Below are 20,425 nucleotides of genomic sequence, written 5' to 3' on the forward strand. Positions count from 1 at the left end.
GCAGGAGACAGAAGAGATGCAATTTTGATCACTGCGTTGGAAAGATCCCCCGGAGGAGGGTATGGCAACCCACTCCAGTACTCTTGCCTGGAGAATTCCATGGGCAGAGGAACCTGGCGGGCTATGGTCTGTAAGGTCGTAAGGAACTGGACACAACTGAAGCAATTTAGCATGCCTGCACACAAGGAGTCATAGAAGAAAGTGGGCTCGGAGTTCCTAACGGCTGGGCCAGTGCTCCTGGGCCTGAGGAGGCCCCGGCCTGAGCAGTGGGACAGGGGTACTGAACCCAGGAGACCAGGAGACAGAGCACAGGGTGGGCCTTGGCCTCTTGATTTTCTGCAGCCTCGGTTTTCTGCACGGTTAGTTAACCTGCACAAATTTTATATGTTAGCTTTCATCTAGAACCTTATTTGGCCCTCACAAATTCTGCAGGTCAGGGGTCAGAGAATGTATTTTTTTCTCCCATTTAATGATTGAGAAGTTGAGAGTCAGAGCCCCTAAGGCCACATTCCACAAGCTACAGGGAAACCCATTTTCTCTCTCTAGGTCCGGTCGTGTTTTCCCCTGGGGTCGCTGGGCTCACGTCTCACCTGGTGTCAGATTTTTTGATTTGGTCTTATCTGTATCTTGTCTTCTAGGTCACCTGTTACTAGCTAAAGTAGCACTCTAAAAAAATGTGTAGATTTCCAATTTAACAAGCTGTGAATAGCATAGTTGCTGTCTCCTCTCTCTCCTCCCATGAACGGCGTTAAAGGAGTAAAATGATTTCAACCCACCAAGACAAAGGAGGAAGGGAGGAGGTGGCAGTTGAAAAGAGATGACGGGTGTTCTCTCTGGGGGGCCATGTGCATCCCTCTAGCCCCAGCTCTAGGTGTTTCTGCTTTGAGCCTACACCGTGTGCTTTTCTGACCTTTTTATTTTGAAATAACTATAGATTTATAAGAAATTGTGAAGATACTGCAGATGGACCCCTCGGTCCCACCAGTGGTTACTTCTTCTACCCCACCATCCATAACACCTGGCAATCACTCATCTGCTCTTCATTCCTACAGTTGTTTTGGGTGCTGAATGTCACACAAGAGGAATCCTTCACGAGGTGATGTGTCAAGGCTGGCTTTTGTCACCCAGTGGAACGCCTCTGTGATCCGTTGAGTTGTGTGTGTTGGTCCTAGGCTCCTGTTTGCTGCAGAGGAGCCAACCAGCCTAGATCATAGTATTTGTAGTGAGGTTTCGGTAGATGACAAATAATTGGATCTTATTATGTTTTATCCACTTTGCCAATCTCTGGGGCTTCCCTGGTGGCTCAGTGGTAAAGAATCTCCCTGCAATGCAGGAGACACAGGAGACATGGGTTTGATCTCTGGATCAGGAAGATCCCCTGGAGGAGGAAATGACAACTCACTCCAGTATTCTTGCTTGGAGAATGGACAGAGGAGCCTCGTGGGTTACAGTCCATGAGGGTGCAAAGAGTTAGACAGAACTGAGTGACCAACACTTTCACTTTCATTGATAATGAGGACTTAAGTTTGCCATTGTATTTTTTTGTTTGTTATATTTCTCTATTTTTCTTTTCCTGCCTTTCTGTGGGTTACTTGAACTTTTCTTAGAGTTCCAATTGGTTTATCTATGCTATTTTTGCCTATATCTCTTTTACAGCTTTTTAGTGGTTGTTCCAGGTACTACATTATATATATTTAACTTATCACATATTACTGATATCCATGTGTATTGGGAACTCATCCTAGTCTCCTGGTGTTGACATTCACCAGTTTGTGGGAAATGTAGAAACATTCCCACTTTTACACCTCTTTGCCCTTCCCCATTTATATTATAACTGTTACAAAATTTCCTCCACATACATATTAGGTCATGGTGCAATTTTGCTTCAACCGTCAAACATACTTCAGAAAATTCAAGAGGAGAAAAATGTGTTTATTCAGGCACCCGTAGTTTTACTCTTTCCATTCTTCTTTCTTTGTTTTCAACAAGTTATTGACCAGAGACAGAGCAATACATCTTAACACATCTTTCCTCACCTGAACACTATTGACTAAAGATGTCTCAGTATTCACTTACAGAACAAATAGCCGGCCGTAGGCATTGGTGTCTAAACAAATCCCCTGCTTGACAACATGCTAATATTCCAGAATTCCTCCTTTTATCATTTCCTTTCTGTTTGGAGAACTTCCTCTAGCCATCTTCTTTGGGGAAGTTTGTTTGTTGACCAGTTCCCTGGTTTTCTTTCATCTGAGAGTGTCTTGATGTCCCTTTCACGTGGAATGATATTTTTGCTGGATGCAGAATTCTGGGTTGGTAGTTTTCATCTTTAGAAAAATGTTGTGTGGATTCTTCCTGGCACTGATTTCTGACTTCTGATTCAAAATCAATTGTGCAATTATTTTCCTCCAACAGGTAAAGTATCATTTCTGACCTTCAAGATTTTTGTCGTTAGATTTTAGATGTTTGACAATTATGTGTCTCCGCTGACTCTGTGGCTGGGGTGCCAGTCATGACTCCACTGGGCCTCCTTTATCCCTGCTGAGGAGAGGAGCAGGCATCAGTTGCCCCTGGTGATCCCGCTGCCTTTGCAGGAAGGTGGTGTGTGAGTGCGGCTACCCACGTGAGCAGCACCTGGAGGAGGCCACGGGGTCCCACACCTTCCAGGGCCAGGAATGGGACCCAAAAAAGCATGTCAGAGAGATGCCAACAGACGCCTTCGGTGACATCGTCTTCACGGGCTTGGGCCAGAAAGTGGGAAAGGTTGGTTTCCATGACTCCATTGTTCTTATGATGGACCAGAGCCCACCCTAGGTGACTGCAGTGGCCGGACCTCCTTAGGGAGGGAGTGAGAGGCTGCAGAACCCACCTGCCCAGTGCTGGGGGTGGGGTGGAGGGCTCTGCATGGCAAATAGAGCTACATGGTGCCCTCAGGGGATTTGTTGCCAGGGCTCCAGGAGAGGTGTGGGCGGGGCACAATGGCAAGTTCAGGGGGTGGCCTGAATGGCTTTTATCACTGCCAGGAGGGAGCAGGAGAGCACACGGCACGCAGGTGGGGGTGATGGGCAGTGGGGAGGCCTTGGGGCTGGCAAGGAGAGCCAGTAGTAGAGCTGAGAGCCCTGCAGGTGGTGGAGCAGGGTGGGTTAGGGCCCCAGGCCTGCCCGGGGGCACGGGGGTGCGGATGGGAACAGCAGGGGGCCAAGGCCTGGCCGGCGTCTCCCTCTGGTGCTGCGAATCTCAGGGTGGTCACTGGGCCAGCAGCGTTGCCAAGCAGACTAGGGCCCCACCCCTGCCCTGCTGAATCAGAGTCCAGTCCCCTGGCTTTAACCCACCTTCTGGAGGGTTCTATGACAGCTCGTGGGTAGCTCTGCCCTGAGGGGTCTGGTGGGGTCACTTGTTTCTGTGCTGCAGTTCTGGGACCCCAGCCTCTTATTGGCTGGGTGTGATCCTCCTCCTCGATTTCTTAGAGTCGCTGCCCACGTGGCCAAAGAGGCTAAACAGCATGTTGTACAGGTGAACTTGGCCCCAGAGCTGCCTTCCTCAGCACCACCTCCAAGCCCCGCCCCTCCATGAGCTGCTGTTGATGCATCACCACGTTGCCTTGTGGGGAGACTAGAGTCAGGCCGTGGGGCTCAGGCTGGGGCACCGTCAACAGAGAGACCCCAGGGCTGCTCCCCTCCCTCCCCCCGGTTGGCCTCTCTTCTCAGCCCTTGCCTCCCCTTTCTCTCAATTGGCTACCTGCTTGGTGGCAGCCACTCTTGCTTCGTCTGGACCCAGTGTGAGCGTCTGTCCACCTGCCTGCCTGGGGCTGTCAGGCATGGCTGGGGCAGGGTGGCCAGGTTCTGGGGCCTCAGTTGGCCACCCACTGACCCCCAGGGTCTTCTGACCTCCCTGCAGTATGTCCGCCTCTCCCAGGACACTCCCTCCAGCCTGATTTACCAGCTCATGACCCAGCAGTGGGGCCTGGATGCCCCCAACCTGCTCATCTCCGTGACCGGCGGGGCCAAGGACTTCAAGATGAAGCCCAGGCTGAAGAGCATTTTCCGAAGAGGGCTCCTCAAGGTGGCCCAGACCTCAGGTAGAGCAGGGACAGAGGGACTGAGGCCCAGACCATGGGTGGTGCTCAGGCCTGGGAGTGCTGGGTGGGCGAGAGGACCCCTGGAAGGCAGAGTCAGGGCCTTGGACTGGCCAGCCCTTGTGGGTCATCGAGTTGGGCCCAGGCCTGGGCCAGGTGGGGAGTGTCTGATCAGATTCACCCACTTCCTACTGCTGTACTGGCTTGCTCATGGTGTAGACCCAGCTCTGGTTGGCTCCCCACTGATGATGCTTTGAAACAGAAGCATTTAGAGAAAGTTCTGAGATGCCATGTTCCTGAGAGCAGGACAGAGGGAGGCAACAGGGAGGTGGGGGAGAGGGCAGGGCCTACAGTCAGAGACGGGGTCGCCTTCCTGCCCCCACCTGACTGAGCATCGTGGAACATCACGGGTCCTGACTGCCACAGGAAAACCTGATCGTGGTGGGGCTCACACCTGACCATGAGTTTGAAAGCCTTGGAGCAGAGTCTGCATGGCACCAGGTGTCCCTCTGCTCCTCCCCAGGGGCCTGGGTCATCACCGGGGGGTCCCACACTGGCGTGATGAAGCAGGTGGGCGAGGCGGTGCGGAACTTCAGCCTGAGTGGCAGCTTCTGCAAAGGGGAAGTGGTCACCATCGGAATCGCCACGTGGGGCGCCCTGCACAACCGGGAGAGCCTGATCCACCCCATGGTGAGCTGGAGGCTGCTTCTGGGCGGGTCAGAGCACAGCAGGGAGGTGGTGGGGTAGGATCTTAGCCAGCGGTCAGTGAACGGGCCACCCCTTGGACACCCAGGGTAAGTGCAGTGTCACGGGAAGTGGCTGGATAGGGACGTGGGAGACCCAGGCTCAAATCCCCCCCAACCCCCCAGACCCTGGTGACCCCAGGAGAGTAAGCACCTTGCCTGGACTTTGGTTTCCTCCCTCGAGATCATAGGATGGGTCCACGTAAGAGCTGCCAGAGCTGCCGCTGATCTGGGGGCCCTCCTAACACCACTCTGATGAGAAATGGACTTTGCAAAGGTGTAGCATGGCTGGGAGCATACAGCCTACCAGCATCTGGGTTTTCAGATCCCAGAGCCTGGCCTTTTAGCCCAGGGCTCAACAGTTCCCTGATTCCCCTCCCGTGAGCTTCTCTTCTGAGCTTGAAGACAAAGCCTTCCTGCGTCCATTCACCTGGGTGCAGGCCTGAGAAACAATTGCTTAAATGTGAGGATGTGAATTGGAAAAGAGAACTGGTTCATCCAGCAAGATTTTTTGAGGACACAGCAGATTTGGCATAATGAGCACACGGAAGTTTGGAGGGAAACACTGGCCCCAAAATAAAATTCTCCTTGACACACCGAGGAGGTGTGATGACAACTGTCCCACGAGGTTTGACTGATGAGCGAGGCTCTGGCCTTCCTGGGGCGGGGGAGCTGTGCATCCACTTCCTGGGGAGCGCGTCCTCTGCAAAATGACTCCTCATGTCAGTCACAGACGCTGGTCACCAGGCCCCTCGGCTGCTGTCCTTCCGTGTCCACGTCACAGATGTGCTTAGTGGGCTGGATGGGCTCTGTCTTGAACGTCGTTACAGAGTGGAAATTTGAGGCCGAGAGATACTGGCTGACTTCCAACATCACGCTTCACTTTTCTCCCCATGTTGAGCTCAGAGGACTTCCAGCGGCACCACCTGCCCTCCTCTGTGGCATCCAGGGGCCGTGTGCACGGGTCCATAGCCAGCTCTCCTGGACCTGTGTCCCAAGTGACCACAGAACTGATGGCTTAAAGCAACTGAGTGTACTCTCTCGCATTTCTGAACACAGAAGACTGAAGCCAGTACCACTTGGCCAGAATTGAGACGTGGGCAGGGCCGGGCTCCCTCCAGTGGCTAGAAGCTGAACTCCCTGCCTCCTCCAGCTCTGCTGGATGCCACTTTCTTGGTGTGTGCCCGCATCGCTGCAGGCTCTGCTCTTGGTCACGTGACCTCCTCCTTGTCTAGGGACACTTGTCATGGCATTTAGGACCCACCTGGATGGTCCGTGCTAAGATCCTTAGCTTCATCACGTGACCAAAGACCACGTTTCCAGATGACAGAGCATTCACAGCCTCCAAGTTTTAGGACCTGATATCTTGGCGGGTGTATCACTTATCCCGCCTGCTAGAGCACCCATTCCTGGTATGAAAGATGTAGAGCTGTCTGTCTGTCCTGCCCACCTCTCTCCATCCCCAGGGCGGCTTCCCTGCCGAGTACATCATGGATGAGGGAGGCCAAGGGCACCTGACCTGCCTGGACAGCAACCACTCCCACTTCATTCTTGTGGACGACGGGACCCACGGCCGCTATGGGGTCGAGATTCCCCTGAGGACAAAGCTGGAGAAGTTCATATCGCAGCAGACCAAGGAGAGGGGAGGTGAGCAGGGCCCACTTTCTAGGGCACTTGGAGGAGACGGGAGCAGGCTGGTCCAGGGGTCTGGGGCTCAGCTGGCCGTAGCCAGGACATTTGGTGGGTGGGGTGCTGGGGCGGCCATCAGAACACACCTGGACATCTGTATACTTGGTCAGGGGGTCATCTTCTCACGCCCCTTTAACATAAGGAAAGGCTAGGCAGGCACTCAGGACACAGAGCACCCTGTGGTCCCTTCACTACACACACACCTCAGTCCGGAAACCAGAGTGTGAAGGAGTCAGAGCTCAGACTTTGATCTCATTTCCTCTGTGCCTGGGGTGGGATGGATCCTAGGGCGCTGGGAGGTCAAATACACAGGGTTCTGCACATGTTTTGCTGGTTGGTTAGACACCTTTGAGCTGAGGTTTTCAAGTTCCACTGCATATTGGGGTTCCCAGAGTGTTGTTAGGCTGCAGCAGCTGGCAGGAGCGGGGAAGGCCCCAGGGGATGCTCGGAGCCCATGGTCCTGAACTATGCTCCCTGCTTCATCCTAGGCGTGGCTATCAAGATCCCGATTGTCTGCGTGGTGCTGGAAGGGGGCCCCGGCACACTGAACGTGAGTCCTTTTGGGGATGGGTGTCTTGGGTCAAGTTCTGTGGTGGGTGAGTAACTGCCCAGAGTGCTGTGGCCTGCCTCCCAGTGAGGCTGTCAGCAAGAGGGGGCAGAGAGCCTGTCCACTGACAGAGGGAAGTGCGTTCACCATGCGCAGTCTCTCTGGGTGGGTGGGCTGGAGCCTCCTGAGAGGCCCTGCCATGGGAGGGTCAGTCCTGGGGCTTGACCAGCACAGAGCAAAGAGGGGTTCCAGAGGGACTGCAGCCCTCACCTGTAGGACCCCTGGACAGCCTGTGGGGGGCTTCTATAGCTCTGCACTCAGGCTCCCAGGAGGGGTCCTCAAAGTACAGCCCTCAGCAACCCCCACCCCCAGCCCCTTTACACTCAGCAGCTGAGTGTAAAGCAGGTTCTGACACACGGCCACGGAGCTTCATGCAGAACCGATGTCCAGCAGGGAGTGTGCCTGCCTCATGGAACTCGGGCCAAACTGACCTCTGCCATAGGATTGTAGGATGATTGCAATTGCAGGATTGCCCTGGAGAAGCTGAACTCCCTGCCTCCTCCAGCTCTGGTGGATGCCACTTTCTTGGCTTGTGCCCACATCACTCCAGTCTCTGCTCTTGGCCACATGATGGCGGCCGTGGGTCCTGTCATCCACAAGGATGAAGTGGGAGTGGTTGCTGTCCAGGCAGGTCAGGTGCCCTTGGCCTCCCTCATCCATGATGTACTCGGCAGGGAAGCCGCCCTGGGGATGGAGAGAGGTGGGCAGGACAGACAGACAGCTCTACATCTTTCATACCAGGAATGGGTGCTCTAGCAGGCGGGATAAGTGATACTCCCCGCCAAGATATCAGGTCCTAAAACCTGGAGGCTGTGAATGCTTTGTCATCTGGAAACACCGTCTTTGCTTATGTGATGAAGCTAAGGATCTTAGCACGGACCATCCAGGTGGGTCCTAAATGCAATGACAAGTGTCCCTAGACAAGGAGGAGGTCACGTGACCAAGAGCAGAGACTGCAGCGATGTGGGCACAAGCCAAGAAAGTGGCATCCAGCAGAGCTGGAGGAGGCAGGGAGTTCAGCTTCTAGCCACTGGAGGGAGCCTGGCCCTGCCCACATCTTGAATTGGGGCAGAGCATGATGTTCTGTTTATGTTTAGTAAACTCAGGGGGTCAGCATAGGTCCTGGGGTGCCTCGGGGGGCAGGATGTGTCTGATCCCCCCCACTACCTCCCAGACTCTCCCGCAGCAGTGCTCAGTGCAGGTCATCCTTCCTGCTGTGGTGGTGCCCATTCCTCATGGTGCTCTCACCCTGGTCTCTGGGGGTCTCCCTTCATGTCCTTGTCTGACCCTGGGTCTCAAGGAGGGTGTGGAACTCTGGCCCAGGCAGTGCCCCCTTCTTTCTGGGGACGGCTCTCGTGTCCACACGTTAGGGGGTGGAAACGTCCCAATCTTTCATGACAGTGGTGTCAAGTGACAGGCCTGAGAGAGGTGGCAGGTCGGGTGTGTACCCCATGTATATCAGGATCAGCGCCCTCCCCTCTGAGCAGAGGAGCGCACCAAGTAAATGTCTTCAGTAAACTTCCCAGCAGGGCTTTCCTGGCGGCTCAGTGGTAAAGAGTCCCCCTGCCAATGCAGGAGATGCAGGTCCGATCCCTGGGTCAGATCCCCTAGAGAAGGAAATGGCAACCCACTTCAGTATTCTTGCCTGGAGAATCCCATGACAGAGGAGCCTGGCAGGCTATAAGAACCGACCACGACCAAGTGACTAAACAACAAGAACAAACCTTCAGTAGCCAGACAGCAGGGCTCTCGGAGAACCCTCCGTTTTAGGAGGAGTGGGTGTGGGTGGGCTCATACTGGCCCCTGTGTTGCAGACCATCTACAATGCTATCACCAACGGCACCCCCTGCGTGGTTGTGGAGGGCTCGGGCCGCGTGGCTGACGTCATCGCACAGGTAGCCGGCCTGCCCATTTCTGAGATCACGATCTCCCTGATTCAGCAGAAGCTGAGCATGTTCTTCCAGGGGATGTTTGAGACCTTCACTGAAAGTAAGATCGTGGAGTGGACCAAAAAGGTGAGGCTGATGGGTGTGTCAGTTACCAGGTGTGAACCTGCAGCCATAGGTTAGACGCTGTCAGCCTGGCCAACGGGACCAGGACACGCATAACCGAGACTCAGAGGCCCTGGCTGACCTGGGCTGGGCACGGGAGCCATCTGCAGGGGTGGGGGCTGTGAGCCAGGCAGGCGGGGAGCTGTTGGCTGAGGCAGCACGCTGCCCTGCAAGGGAGGATGTGCTGGGCCTCCACCTGCAGAACTCCAGGTGGACAGGTAACACAGGGCAGGAGCCACGGCCATCCTGGAAGGAGGACCCTGTGCACTGGGTGGGCGTGAGGCTGGTGCTGAGGCCCTGGGGGTGGCAGAGGGGTGGGGAGCCCAGATTCAGGCAGCTGGGGTGCTGCAAGTGATGGCAGTGGGTAGCAGGGCCCACCTTCTGGGGTTGTGAAGGTGGGGAGACATGTAGATGTATCAGATGGGGGCCTGAGTGGCTCTGGGAACCATGTGGTGATCTGGGGGTGGTTTCACATGCACCCCCAGATAGAGGCATCCGTGGTCCGGCCCATCCTAGGACCAGCATTCCAGAGGGAATCCCGTCGCCAGTGGTTTTGGAGACTCGAGTCCTGGGAGGGAGCTAGTTCCACCCAAAGAGGGGACCCCCACCCTGCCATGGGAGGAGATGCTGAGTGGAAGCACAGGGAGCTGGGGACCTGACCTTGGGGCTACACATCCAGGGACAGATCATTCAAAGAGGACTCAGCCTTGCTTCGTGAGCCTGCCTGTCCTCTCTCCTTGTTTTGGGACCATTTTAGATTCTTGGAAAAAGCACAGGTCGTAGAGGGTTTCTGTTTATCTTCACAGCTCCCTGCTGTCAGTGCCCTACGCAAGCCCAGCCCGAGCGCCAGAACGGAGCAGTCAGCTCTGGTTCATCACTGTTGACCAGACTCGGGCTGTCCGGATGGCTGGGACCTGAACCATCAGCCTGTTGTCTTCATTGTCTCTTTTCTTTCTCTCTTTCTGTGACATTTTCTAGCTAGCCCACTGGACTCCAAAGAGTTTTCTGGAACGTGACCATATGAACTGGATGATAGTGGGCTGCTCTGGTCGAGGGAGTGGGCGGGGGTCTCTGGTACATGGCTTTCTGCCCATCCCCTCAACTCCTGAGCAGTGAACTTCATGGGCACCCCCACTCCGAATGGTCTGGCTTGGACCCTTCTCCTGACCCGTGGGGAGAGCATGGCTGTTATAGCCCAGGACCACGATTGCCCTGCATTTCAGTAATTTTGCTGTAAAACGCATCAGTACTTTGCTCTTCCATGGCTAGAGTGGGAGATGACACCAGGTACAGGCGGGTGAAGACCTTGCAAGGCTTCTTCTTCTGAAGACCTTACAGACAGGCTTCTTACTGGGCTGGGAGGGGAGGTGGTGCAGGAGTGTACATGGGACGTCTCTCCAAGTCCTGGAAAGAAGGAGCTTCTCTTTCACGCCCTTTGAGTCAGTTGGATTATCTGGGGCATTTGGAACGGGCCTCAGAATTGGTCAAATCCCCAGTGCAGATTTTGGGGGTCCTGTTGAGCTCTGCAGAGGGACACATGGCCTGGCCCCAGCCTCCAAAGGCGGGGCAGGTGGGAAGGAGAGTGGCTAGGCGAGCCCTCGACACCCACGAAGTCCTTGGCTGATAGAGAGCCCTGCCGCCACGGCCGCCCCCCAGCCCCAGTGGTCCTACTGACCCTGCAGTCCGGCCATGCTCTGAGCCCCTGGGGCCTGGGCTCACCTGTCCTGAGGTCCCTTGACCCCTGTTTCCTGGCAGGATTCTTTGTGGGATGGAGGCAGTCAGGGCCTCTCTGACCCTCGGTTTCCCCAACAGTAAGTTGAGGCTGACAAAGCAGTTGGGGTCTGTGTCTGTCATATATTCCGTAGATGCTAAACCAGATTGTTAAATCTCCTGGAGGCTCACAGTTTAAGTGCCTGACGGTCTCCTTTCAGGGCAAGTCTGTGGAGCAGCTTGGTTCTAACCACGTCCAATTTCAGGCCTTGTGGACCAGCCAAAGACCAAGCAGAGGGTTGGGAGCTGGGTAGGGGGACGGCAGCAGGCAGCCCAGGGCGAGCAGGACAGGTTCCAGAGGCAGCACAGCGACCCTCTCTCGCCTGTCTTCTTGTGTCCTCAGCGGACCTCTTAAGGTTCTGGGGGGTGTTTTCACTGTGGACGTCAGATCAGCTCTTCATGGAGCTGGTGGGTATTGGCCGGCAGGCCTTTGGCCTTCCCTCAGTTAGCTTGTAAATTATTCAGGCGATTCTCAGAAGTGGGTCTAATCTGCTGAGATTTAAAGGAGCTTGTGTTATCAATCCATTCTGAGTCAAGGCCTGAAAATGGTGTTTCATACATGCCAGTCTTCAGCCGGGGGGCTGCCCGCGATGGTGGCTCCTGTTCAGTGGGGAGGGGGCCCCCAGAGCTGTGATCACTGATTCACTCCACACGCCTTGGGGCTGCTCTGCCCCATGGTGGGTACACAGGTGCAGCCCCGGGAGGATGCGGATATCTGCCCTGGGGGTCTTCTTGTTGACCCGCAGCCAGCACCACATTGCTGGTGTCAGGAGTGCTGGCCCTCTCTCAGAAGTCCTGCTGTCTTATCTACAGATCAGGGGTGATTGGGGCTTAGACTCAGAGGATGGAGCAGGGCCACCTGGGAAAGTACTTAGTGCCTGGTCAGCGCACAAGCTCAGTAGCTACTCCGTCCTGTGAATCAGGAGTAGAGTTAAATCCAGGAGAGGTTTTGGCTGGAGGATGGGGTAGGGTTGGGAAGAGAGACATTTTGGCATTTTGGAGTTGACATGAAAGCTGGATCCTGAGAGATGGGGAAGGTTGGGGTCTTAGAGGTGGAGGCAGGGTGTATGAGGGGCCCTCTAGGTGGGAGAAGTCTTTATAGAGGGTACAGAGGCAAGAGCCGTGTCCAGGCTGAGGGGAAGGGGGTGGGGGAGGGCAGGAAAGCAGGTGGGGCTGGGCGTGGTGGCCTGGGAGCTGGGAGTGGAGTCTGAAGATTTGGGCTGTGAGGAACCAGCTGAGGCCCACCCCTGCCTCAGGGTGAAAGTTCAAGGGAGCAGTGACTGGTGGCAGGTCTTGTCATTAGGTCGTTCAGTCATGTCCAGCTCTTTGCGACCCCATGGACTGCAGCACTCCAGGCTTCCCTGTCCATCACCATCTCCTGGAGTTTGCTCAAACTCATGTCCATTGAGTCTGTGATACCATCCAACCATCTCATCCTCTGTCGTCCCCTTTTCTTCCTGCCTTCAATCTTTCCCAGCATCAGGGTCTTTTCCAATGAGTTGGCTCTTCCCATCAGGTGGCCAAAGTATTGGAGCTTCAGCTTCAACATCAGTCCTTCCAATGAACTTTAAGGACTGATTTCCTTTAGGATTGACTGGTTTGATCACCTTGCAGTCCAAGGGACTCTCAAGAGCCTTCTCCAGCACCACAGTTCTGGCAGCTGAGAGACGATAGGTAGATGAGATGGGTGACAGCTAGATAGAAAGGGGACAGGAAATAGAGGATAGATAGATTGGTGATTGATAGGTAGGTAGGCAGGGCCCAGGCAGAGGACCAGGCGGAGGTCTTTGGTTAAGCATTGCTGGGTGTTGAACAGATACCACTGATCAGTGAGCTGGAGGTTCTACCCCAAAGGCCACTCGAAAACACCATGTGTTTGGTCCTCACACATCTTCATCTTCATCACCGTCTGGGCGTGGGGGCGAGGCGAGGTGGTGGTCCTGGCCACACGGCAGGAGAGACTCCTGCCTGGGCCTCCGGTTCTGTGTCCGGGGCCTTGGTTCTTCAGGTGCTCTTTGAAGAGGTTGGGGGAACCTCATGCGGAAAATGCCTGTTGCAGATTCAAGACATCGTCCGGAGGCGGCAGCTGCTCACTGTGTTCCGGGAAGGGAAGGATGGCCAGCAGGACGTGGACGTGGCCATCCTGCAGGCCTTGCTGAAAGGTGAGGGTCAGGCGCGGTGAGGATGTGGGGGAGGAGCCAGAGTCCTAGTCCAGAGGAAATACCACCCATGGGCAGACGGGCTGGTCAGAGAGCAGCTGGACCTCGCCACACCACCTCACGCTCCCCCTGGGCAGGTGGTGCCAGTCACTGATGTTGGGGTGTAGGCGCCTTTCTCAACTCACCTTCTTACCTGAAATCTGAGTGCAGCCTGTACTGATTTACCCTTTCATGGTCTTCACAGTTCCTCATAAAATTCTAGGGTGGGAAGAAAGAGCCTCGGATGTCCGCTCCTGTCTCCCCACTCTCTGTCTCCTGTCTAACTCCTGTGTCTCCAGTGGCAGAGTCCAAGTGCAAGGGAGACTCCAAACTTAGGCATCCGGGAGACCATAGAACTCTTGGCCAACTTCCACTCCTTAGTCTCATTTCTGCCCTTCAGCTTGTTCTCCCGGGACCCACACTTCCTGCCTCTCCCAACTCTGGGGTGAGACCCATGCTTCCCTGTCCTTCCTGCCGGCATGGACCTGGACATGACATCCCTGGTGCCCAGGAGCATTTGTTCTGGGCTGAATGGCCCCTCACCCTGCAGGGAGGCCGGCCCCAGGCCAGCAGCGATGGCAGAGCGGGAAGCGTTCACTCTGTTTCTGTGCACTGGTCCCCACGCTGTGGGTGTGGGTCCAGGCTGCTCTGTGCCCTCACCCACACTTGGTCCTGTCAGTCCGTGAAACTGTAGCCCTCCTGGTGGGTGTGAAGCCAGATCGCTGTGTGGTTTGAATTTGTGTCTCCGGGCTTGTTGGCCATTTCCATTTCATCTCGATGAAGTGTCTGTCAGATCTTTTGTCCATGTTTAATTGGTTATTTGTCTCTTTTGTGGAGGTTTAAGAGTTCTTGGTATATCCTTGTGCAAATCCTGTGTTGGACCTATATGCTGGGATGTTTTCTCTTGGTTCATGGTCTGCTCTTTTATGTCCTCCAAGGTATCTTTAGGGAGCAGAAGGGATATACACGTATCTATTCATTTTTTTTGCCACACCGTATGGCCTGTGGGATCTTAGTTCCCCACCTGGGATCAAACCCACAACCTCCTGCAGTGGAAGTTTGAAGTCTTAACCGCTGGACCACCAGGAAAGTCCTATTGGTAACATTTTAGTTTACCAATTTTTTTCCTTCATTATTTATGTTCTTCACATCCCAGGAAATCTTTTCCTTTCCTGCGGTTGCAAATACTTTCTTCCATAGCCACAGCCTTTACGTGTAGGTTTGTGATTCATCTCAGGTTACTTTCTGTGTGTGTTGTGAGGTAAGGGTCGGAGTTCTTTTTTCTTTTCCCTAAATAACAACCCATGTTTTAAAATGTTAGTCCAGAAAGAGCAGAAACTAGTTGGGCAAATAGTTGCACTGAGAACCGGGGTGAGGTGGTGGTTCTGCAAACAAGGCAAAGAAGGACATGTGCTGGCTTTCGTGGTCTAAGCTTTGAAAGTGAATGTTAAAGTGCCTGCCTTCCAGAGAACCGTGTCTCCTTTAAACTTAGGGCGGGGGGCTTGAGCAGGACCTGGGGCCAGGGCTGGGAGCTGGGGTAAGCAAGAGTGAAGACAGAAACCCAAAGATGGTCTGATGGTAGCCTGAAAGGAAAAGTGATTGCATGAAGGCGTGTGTGTGGTGGGGTGGGGCGGTTCGTGACTGAGCACCTTATCTATTCACTTGAAACGATGGGGACGACTTGCTGACCCCACTCTGACTTTGTTGGGCTTTGAAGTGGCTCTGAAGCCCAGATGAAGTCCCCAGTGTGTGTGCTTCTACCTGTAGCTTCTCGGAGCCTCGACCACTTTGGCCATGAGAACTGGGACCACCAGCTGAACCTGGCGGTGGCGTGGAACCGCGTGGATATTGCCCAGAGTGAGATCTTCACCGATGAGCGACAGTGGAAGGTGAGACTTCCGGGGTTTGCCCTAGGGAGGGGCTGGCTGGGGCTTGTCCAGACTCCAGCCCTGTCCTTGGTGAGGGCGACTGGCATGCCTCCTCCTCCTGAAGTGGGAGACGACAGCATCCCTGTCTTGGGGATACCAAGATCGGGGCCTGAAGGCTGGTGACCAACCACATGGCCCCCATGGCCCCCTTTCAGCCCTCAGAGCTGTACCCCATGATGGTGGCCGCCCTCATCACCAACAAGCCCGAGTTTGTGAAGCTCTTCCTGGAGAACGGGGTGCAGCTGAAGGAGTTCGTCTCCCAGGCCACCCTGTTCTACCTGTACCAGAACCTGGAGCCCACCTGCCTGTTCCACTGCAAGCTGGACAGGGTGCTTGGCGGGGAGCCTGAGCGCCTGGACCCCGGTGTGCTCCTGCAGCGTGTGGCCCAGGTGCTCCGGGAGCTCCTCGGGGACTCCACGCAGCTGCTATACTCCCAGCCCCACTCCAGCGACCAGCAGCGCCTCTTCACAGTGCCCAGCGTCAAAATCAGTGTGAGTGCTGGCCAGCTTTGGAGCTCTGAAACACAAGCTATTATTGTTACTGGGAAAGTCGGCTCTCGCCGTCATAACACAGATGGGGCAGGTTACGTGGCGGGCATCTTCTTTTCCCTTCTCTGGAGGCTGGAAGTCAAGGTCTTGGTGCTGACAGGTGAGCTTCTGGTGAGGCCTCTCCTCCTGGCCTGCAGAGGAACGAGAACTTTCTGGCTCCATCTTCACGGCGCCCAGTATGGGTTCCTTTCCTCCCAGGCACCCTAGGGCTAGGGTCCTGTTGGATCAGGGCCCCACTTCTATGGCCTCCCTTAACCTTAATCACATGCATAAAGTTGTTGTTCAGTCGCTCAGTTGTGTCTGATTCTTTGCACACCAGCAAAGAATCCTATCCTTCACCACCTCTTGGAGCTTACTCAAACTCCTGTCCACTGAGTCGATAATACCATCCAACAATCTTGTCCTCTGTTGTCCCCTTCTCCTGCTGCCCTAAATCTTGCCCAGCAGTAGGGTCTTTCCAATGAGTCAGCTCTTCATATCAGGTGGCCAAAGTATTGGAGTTTCAGCTTCAGCCTCAGTCCTCCCAATGAATATTCAGGACTGATTTCCTTTAGGATTGACTGGTTTGATCTCCTTGCAGTCCAATGAACTCTGAAGAGTCTTCAACACCACAGTTCAGAAGCATCAATCCTTTGGCACTCGATCTTCTTTATGGTCCAACTCCCACATCCCTACTACTCGAAAAAACCATAGCTTTGACTATATGTACCTTTGTCGGCAAAGTAATGTCTCTGCTTTTTAGTAAGCTGTCTAGGTTTGTCATAGCTTGTCTTCCAAGAAGCAAGCATCTTTTAATTTCATGGCTGCAGTCACTGTCTGCAGTGATTTCAGAGGCCAAGAAAATAAAGTCTGTCACTGTTTCCATTATTAAACTATCTATTTGCCATGAAGTGATGGGACCAGATGCCATGATCCTAGTTTTTTGAATGTTGGGTTTTAAGCCAGCTTTTTTACTCTCCTCTTTCACCTTCATCAAGAGGCTCTGTAGTTCTCTTTCCGCCATAAGGGTGGTGTCATCTGCATATCTGAGGTTGTTGATATTTCTCCTGGCAGTCTTGATTCCAGCTGTGTTTCATCCAGCCCATGTGTGAAGAATCATCTCCAAATACAGTCACATTAGGGTTGGGGCTTCAGCATATGAAAGTGGTGGACACAATTCAGTCCAGGAGCTTCCTTTCTAAAAACTTCCAACAGTACAAAAAATTATGCGGGAAAATGCTGTCCCCTGTGCCCCTTCCCCTGAGCCCTGCTCACATCATTGGTGTTTGTGTGGCCAGGTCGACATAGCTCATCTGTGTCTGCGTGAGACGCACATGTGTGGCGTCTAGGAGGGGTTTCAATAGGAGGGGTTTTCTAGTCTGAATCTTTATTTGATGAGGATCCCGAAGTTTCCAAGCATTAAGTGTAATGCTGGCATCTGTGGTATATTTATGTGAGTGAAACTCCTCTCAAGATTCAATAAAGTTTTACAAATGACACCTCAGGGCTGAATTTTGTCAGATGCCTTCTGAGAAGTTGCAATACTCTTCTTCTTTGACATATGAACTTGGTGAGTTATAAGTCATTATTCTTTTTTTATCCCTATTTTGAATCTCAACTTGATTTCAGAGTAACATGTATTTAATCCAATGCTGGAGTCCCAACATTTTTTTAGGGGTTTGCAGTGGTACTAGTGGTAAAGAACCCACTGGCCAAAGCAGGAGATGTAAGAGGCATTGGTTCAATCCCTGCTTCTGGAAGATCCCCTGGAGGAGGGCATGGCAGCCCACTCTAGTATTGTTGCCTGGAAAATCCCATGGACCAAAGAGCCTGGCAGGCTACATACAGTTCATGGGGTCGCAAAGAATCAGACTGAAAGGACTTAGCGCATCAGAATGTTATCTTTAATTGTCGTTTTATTTGGGGAGAGTTGTATATGTCAGGTTCTGGTATCAATTTTATGTTAGCTTTGTAAAAACACTGGGAAGAGTTTCTTCTTTCTCTGCCCTGGGACAGTTTATGTGGCTGGAGTTCACTGCCTCTTACACACTTGGCAGAATCCCCTGGGAGTCCAGCGCCTTTTTGGGTAGTAATTCTGATAACTTTCTATTTTTCTTTCCTGATGGTCCTGATGTTTAGGTTTCCTGTCTCTTCTCAGATCACAGTGATTTTGTTTTCTTCTTGCTAGAAAATTATGTACTTTCTTCAGGCTTGCAAATCCATCCATTGTCCTAGGTGAGCTGTGCCGAACCCCTGAGACTGAAGTGGCTGTGGCTTGTTTCTATACATTCATGGTTCTAGTTTTCTTGATTCCAGTATATTTAAGATGCCTAGTTGGAAAGTGCTTATGAAAGTCCCAAGAGGAAGCTCATATTGAACCATGTCTGTAATTTAAGAAGATGAATTAATTTTTCTTTCTTTTTTTTTTCATAAAGATGAGCCTTCAGATGATTTCTGAAATCACTTAAAGTGTAGGTTTGTGTGTGATGTGGGAAATGTGTTCTCTGGGAATTGCTTCCAGAGGATGGACTTGTCTGAGGATGTGTTTGTTTACAGATGGGCCAGGAAGCCTGGAATCAATGTAGACTGAGTGTGTCTGGGGCCGGAGCCCTCCCACTCACATGTGGCTCTGTCTGTCTGGTCTTTCTTGCTGGTCTTCTCTGCAGGAGACACTGCAGGTTCCCTTGAAGAGGTCACAGCATGAATCTATTAACAGACTGTCTTAGAATTTTACGACTCCGCCTAGTGGCTCAGATGGTAAAGCGTCTGTCTGCAATGCAGGAGACCTGGGTTCGATCCCTGGGTTGGGAAGATCCCCTGGAGAAGGAAATGGCAGCCCACTCCAGTATTCTTGCCTGGAGAATCCCATGGACCTCAGAGCCTGGTAGGTTACTGTCCATGGGGTCCCAAAGAGTTGGACACGACTGAGAGACTTCACTTTCACTTTCCTTAGAATTTTACTTCATAGAAAAAGATTTTGATGCTATCACATAAGACTAAGGAACGTTGGGATGCCTGGCGAGTAGCAGGGGTCTGCAAATGATGGTAGTAACTGAGCATTGCACTTTCTTGGTGTTTCTTCATGTCTCCAGAGTGGTGCTTAAGAAACCCCAGTGTGCGTGAGTGTTCATGAGAACATCTGAGTGCTGTTGGAAAAGTGGCTTTCAGGGCTCTTCCTCCGAGGATAGTGGGGCCGAGCTCAGGTCCTGCGTCTTCAGTAGCTGTCCCCCGCCAGGTAGGGGCGCTGACTGTCCGCTGCTCACAGGTGCAGGGAGTGAATCCCCAGTCCTCCTACAAGCATTCATCAGGCCAAGCTACCTTCACCATAGATCCCGTCCGTGATCTTCTCATTTGGGCCATCGTGCAGAACCGCCGGGAGCTGGCAGAAATCATCTGGGCTCAGGTCAGCAGACTGCAACTATCGGTGGACCAGTGACCAGGCTCCAGCCCCATGGCTGCCCGTGTCAGTGGACTCTGTGGGCACGTTCCACCCCTGGAGGGGCCGCTTCTCTTCCCATTGATGGTTGGGGGGCTCAGGCATTATCTGTCGCTAAGATGGGCGCTTCCCAGATGCCGTCACCCCAGGCTGTTGCTGGGCTGTCTGGGAACTCCCACCAGTCAGCTGGGCGGCTCCTGGTAACTCGGCCTGAGTTTGGCTTCATTTTCAATGAAGGGGACTGGCCGGGCAGCTCCTGGTCAATGGACCGCATGGGGCTTTATCACCCATGGCAGGGACTGGCTAGGCGGCTCCCTAAGAAGCAGAACACTGCAGGCCAGGACTCCCCTCATGGTTTTCCTTTATTTCAAGCTGGCTTTCCTTTTAACAGGAAAGTAAAGTTTCATAATTTTTCTCAGAGAGGCCTTGCTTTTCTGAGCCAGCATATCCAGGCTGCTCTCAGAGCCAGCTCCCTCAGGGTCCTGGCAGAGGCTCTGGTGACCACGGCCCCCCCAACCCTCACCAAGGTTCTTGGAGGTACACCCTCTCCCAAGGTGCTTGGGGGAGGGGGTGGGCGACAGAGCCGGCCTGACTGTGGCCTCAAGTATGCCCGGTGGGGCTTATTGGCCAGAAAAACCAAACTCAGGTTTCCAGGCTCTGACACCAACCCCTCACCCGGGCCAGTGCTGCCTTCAGACCCAGGGCCTCTGGGCTGAGTATTGAGAGCCTCCTGTGAGATTCTCTTGGCCCCCTGTGATGCCTGGGACTGGGGGTGCCACCGAGGGTGAGGCCCTGGCCTTGGACAGGGCCATGTGATGGCCAGGTCCTCGTTTCTCCTCTTTGGGAGCGCTCCTTGAGTGGGGTTGACCAGATGCCTAGAGAGCTCTGGGCCTTGTGCCAGCAGAGCTGTTTGAGTGCTTGTGTCCAGTCTGTGTTCTTGGGGAGCAAGGGGGCTGCCTGGCCTGTGCAGAAGACTGACTGACAGCAGGGCTTGCATGTGACCTGGGGTGAGCCCAGAGGTTTATGTGGAAGGAGCCACACTGAGTCCTTGCCCCGCAGCCTGTGCTGTCTCAGGGCCTCTGCTCTCATCAGCCTGGGTGGTGGCATGTTGAAGGTCCTGGGGCAGGACCATCCAGAGCCTCATGGTGGCTCCCCTGGGTACCCAGAGCCAGGACTGCATTGCGGCAGCCTTGGCCTGCAGCAAGATCCTAAAGGAGTTGTCCAAGGAGGAGGAGGACACAGACAGCTTGGAGGAGATGCTGGTGCTTGCGGACGAGTACGAACAGAGAGCCATTGGTGAGCTTCTGAGGCTGCAGCCTCAGACCCGGGGCCCTCATAGGTGACCCTGGGGTCCTCGCCCCATCCCTGTGCACACTGTGCTGTCTGGAGGGGCCGTGCTCCACC

The 20,425-nt window shown here is 53.8% G+C and overlaps 1 protein-coding gene across 4 annotated transcripts in view; it reads left to right on the forward strand.

Moving 5' to 3' along the window:
* Nucleotides 1–20,425, forward strand: part of TRPM2 (transient receptor potential cation channel subfamily M member 2) — a 51,878-nt gene that overhangs the window by 11,218 nt on the left and 20,235 nt on the right. For 3 of the 4 annotated variants that reach the window (XM_070366817.1, XM_070366821.1, XM_070366818.1), the window contains 11 exons: nt 2,592–2,760; nt 3,895–4,075; nt 4,596–4,762; nt 6,282–6,462; nt 6,993–7,054; nt 8,926–9,126; nt 12,992–13,094; nt 14,898–15,019; nt 15,214–15,549; nt 18,851–18,988; nt 20,188–20,317. In XM_070366817.1, the coding sequence (XP_070222918.1) occupies nt 2,592–2,760; nt 3,895–4,075; nt 4,596–4,762; nt 6,282–6,462; nt 6,993–7,054; nt 8,926–9,126; nt 12,992–13,094; nt 14,898–15,019; nt 15,214–15,549; nt 18,851–18,988; nt 20,188–20,317 (1,790 nt within the window). The remainder of the gene's footprint in view (nt 1–2,591; nt 2,761–3,894; nt 4,076–4,595; nt 4,763–6,281; nt 6,463–6,992; nt 7,055–8,925; nt 9,127–12,991; nt 13,095–14,897; nt 15,020–15,213; nt 15,550–18,850; nt 18,989–20,187; nt 20,318–20,425) is intronic. The other variant, XM_070366819.1, reaches the window with a different exon arrangement.

Source organism: Bos mutus, unplaced genomic scaffold, assembly GCF_027580195.1.
Source record: "Bos mutus isolate GX-2022 unplaced genomic scaffold, NWIPB_WYAK_1.1 CTG214, whole genome shotgun sequence".
Classification (NCBI taxonomy): Eukaryota; Metazoa; Chordata; class Mammalia; order Artiodactyla; family Bovidae; genus Bos; species Bos mutus.